This window comes from Thermobia domestica, chromosome 18 (assembly GCF_964235325.1).
Source record: "Thermobia domestica chromosome 18, izTheDome1.hap1.1, whole genome shotgun sequence".
NCBI classification, from domain to species: domain Eukaryota; kingdom Metazoa; phylum Arthropoda; class Insecta; order Zygentoma; family Lepismatidae; genus Thermobia; species Thermobia domestica.
The window spans coordinates 158,704,985-158,707,175 of NC_137471.1; the positions used below are offsets into that span (position 1 = coordinate 158,704,985).

General features: G+C 37.6%; 1 protein-coding gene across 1 annotated transcript; it reads left to right on the top strand.

Moving 5' to 3' along the window:
• Positions 1–836: 836 nt before the first annotated feature.
• Positions 837–1,883, top strand: LOC145675330 (E3 SUMO-protein ligase ZBED1-like). Its single transcript, XM_081745729.1, has one exon. The coding sequence runs from the start codon at positions 837–839 to the stop codon at positions 1,881–1,883; it is 1,047 nt and encodes a 348-aa protein (XP_081601855.1).
• The last annotated feature ends 308 nt before the right edge of the window (positions 1,884–2,191 follow it).

A 2,191-nucleotide genomic window follows, 5' to 3' on the forward strand; every position in this document is an offset into this window, starting at 1 on the left:
ATCTTATCGCATTTTAGGCGAGAAGGGATTAGGCAAGATGTGAATTCCCATCTCACCTAAAATAGCTGACATTCTTCTCTTGGAGATATCAGTGACTGATAAATCGTTAGGCGAGATGGAATGGAATCTCTTTTTCTATGGAAGATATTTTCCTTGTCTGATAACTTACTACAAGGATGCTGGTGACCAGAACGCCATCCAGTTTCCCACCACCCTAGTTTCAAGACAGCGGAAGTACGAACAAATCTCCTGAGGTAAATATGTCAAAACAACTCTTGCATCCATACCCACTTAGTGGCTTGATGAGTCAAATAGTAATACACTGAAACAAGTGTCAATGCTTATATTCATAATGTCTTTGCTTTTGTCTTTAAAACAAGTTTATATTTAATTTGTTCATAGAATTACATTGTGATTTTTCCTGAACATAATATTGTGTTATTTTCTTTTTCAACAGTACCTTTGTGGAAGCTTCCTATTCGGATAGTTCTGAAGATTCTCCTGGACCATCAAACTGTGTTGAGGCCACAAATATGTCAGAAGATACTACTGTGAAAGTTTCCTGTGAAACTGTCACCAATGACGAAACGCGTGATGATGTAATTATAGTTCCTCAAACACACAATAAAAAGCGAACGTATGAACAAAGATCAATAGTAAAGTATCTTAAAAATAGCCGGCCGTGCACACCAGAACATGAAGAACAGATTACGAAAAAGGATTGCAAACATGATAGTACCAGATCTACTCCCAATTTCATTTATTGAAGGGAAAGGGTTTCGGGAGTTAATGTCCTTTCTTGAACCAAGTTATAGCGTACCGTCTAGGCGGACACTATGGAGACGCTTGCAGCTTTTTTTTATTCTGAACTGAAAGAGCAAGTTCAACAGAGGCTACAGAAAGCAGAAATAGTTGCTTTAACGACAGATATATGGACGTCTCGAGCAACAGATTCTTACATTACAGTGACATGTTATGCTCTGTATAGGAACTTCTGTACAGAAGATTTTGTTCTCAAGACAATTGAACTAGAAGAACGATATACAACTGAAAATGTAGCTAATGGTATTAAACTGTGTATGGAGGAATGGTGCATCAAAGACAAAATAGTTGCATTAGTTCACGACAATGCATCGAATATGATTAATGCTGGACGTTTGTTGCCGGTTTACAATGTATCATGTTTGGCACATACATTGCAGCGATCCATACTGACCAGTTTAGAGAAAAGCGAGCTAACAAATATAATTTCAATCTGTAGCAAAGTGGTAGGGCACTTCAAACATAGCACCACTGCTTCAGTCGCGCTTGAAAAGAAACAAAAATTTCTAAAGTTACCAAAGCATCGCCTTATTCAATATACAAAGACTCGCTGGAACAGTGTATATTCGATGATCGAACGGTTGCTGGAACAAAGAGAATCAATAATTGCAGTGTTCTCTGATAGAAATGTCACTAAACCTATGGATGCAAGGAATTTACAATTAACTGAAGACAAGTGGCAAATCATGGAAGATATCGTTCGCGTACTGAAGCCACTGCAAATGGCTACAACAGTTATGTGTGATCAAAAGTGTTCCATTTATTTTGCTTTACCACTAGGCTACGGTCTTATTTCTAACCACCTGAAGGAATGTCCTTCAGATTCTGAAATTGTTAAGAACTTGAAATCTTCAATATCAGTTGACTTAGGAAAGCGTCTTCAGCTCGATGCATTACCCGATTCTGAATCATCAGACTTTTTGTCAAATAGTGTTCTGAAATGTTACCTCTTAGCAACATTCTTGGACCCAAAGTACAAATCATTACCATTTCTGAATTTTAAAATGCAAACAAATATCCATAGATGGGTTCATGATATTTGCGTAGAATCTGAAGAATAAGAAGATGATTTATCACAGCAATCGTCCGGTGGGTCATCAGCATTAGACTATTTGCTTGGAATATTTCCATCGTCTTCAAAAAGTCCTAATGTAACAGATGAGCTTACTCTTTATAAATAAGATCAGTGTCTTTCGCAAAGTTGCAACAGCCTTGAATGGTCGAAACTTAACGAGCATCGGCTTCAAAAATTAGCATGTCTTCCTAGAAGATTCACGGTGATTCCAGCAACTTCAGTCGAATCTGAACGAGTATTTTCACTTGCTGGTAATATCGTTACTGCCAGTAGATCTAGACTTCTCCTTGAAAA